This window comes from Haliaeetus leucocephalus, unplaced genomic scaffold (genome assembly GCF_000737465.1).
Source record: "Haliaeetus leucocephalus isolate CR32 unplaced genomic scaffold, Haliaeetus_leucocephalus-4.0 Scaffold848, whole genome shotgun sequence".
Classification (NCBI taxonomy): Eukaryota; Metazoa; Chordata; class Aves; order Accipitriformes; family Accipitridae; genus Haliaeetus; species Haliaeetus leucocephalus.
This window is the reverse complement of record NW_010973284.1, coordinates 15,949,089-15,949,429: the sequence shown is the minus strand read 5'-3', so window position 1 is coordinate 15,949,429 and position 341 is coordinate 15,949,089. Positions and strand designations below refer to the sequence as shown.

At 72.4% G+C, this 341-nt stretch overlaps 1 protein-coding gene across 1 annotated transcript in view; it reads left to right on the top strand.

The window, feature by feature from the left end:
• The window catches only part of BARHL2 (BarH-like homeobox 2), a 2,843-nt gene that overhangs the window by 1,880 nt on the left and 622 nt on the right, over nucleotides 1–341 (top strand). The window contains exon 2 of the mRNA XM_010582610.1: nucleotides 50–275. Coding sequence (XP_010580912.1) covers nucleotides 50–275 — 226 coding nt within the window. The remainder of the gene's footprint in view (nucleotides 1–49; nucleotides 276–341) is intronic.

Sequence of the window (341 nt, the reverse complement as noted above, 5' to 3'; positions counted from 1 at the left end):
GGCGAGCCGGTGTCCCGCCGGCCCTCACCGCGCCTCGGCTCGCTCGCAGGGACAAAGGAGGAGGGCGACCGGGAGATCAGCAGCAGCCGGGACAGCCCGCCGGTGCGGGCCAAGAAGCCGCGGAAGGCGCGGACCGCCTTCTCCGACCACCAGCTCAACCAGCTGGAGCGCAGCTTCGAGCGGCAGAAGTACCTGAGCGTGCAGGACCGTATGGACCTGGCCGCCGCCCTCAACCTCACCGACACGCAGGTGAAAACCTGGTACCAGAACCGGAGGTAAGGTGGCTCCCGGCGGGGCGGCGGCCCGGGGGCTCCCCGGAGAGCCGGCGGGGGTGGGGGTTG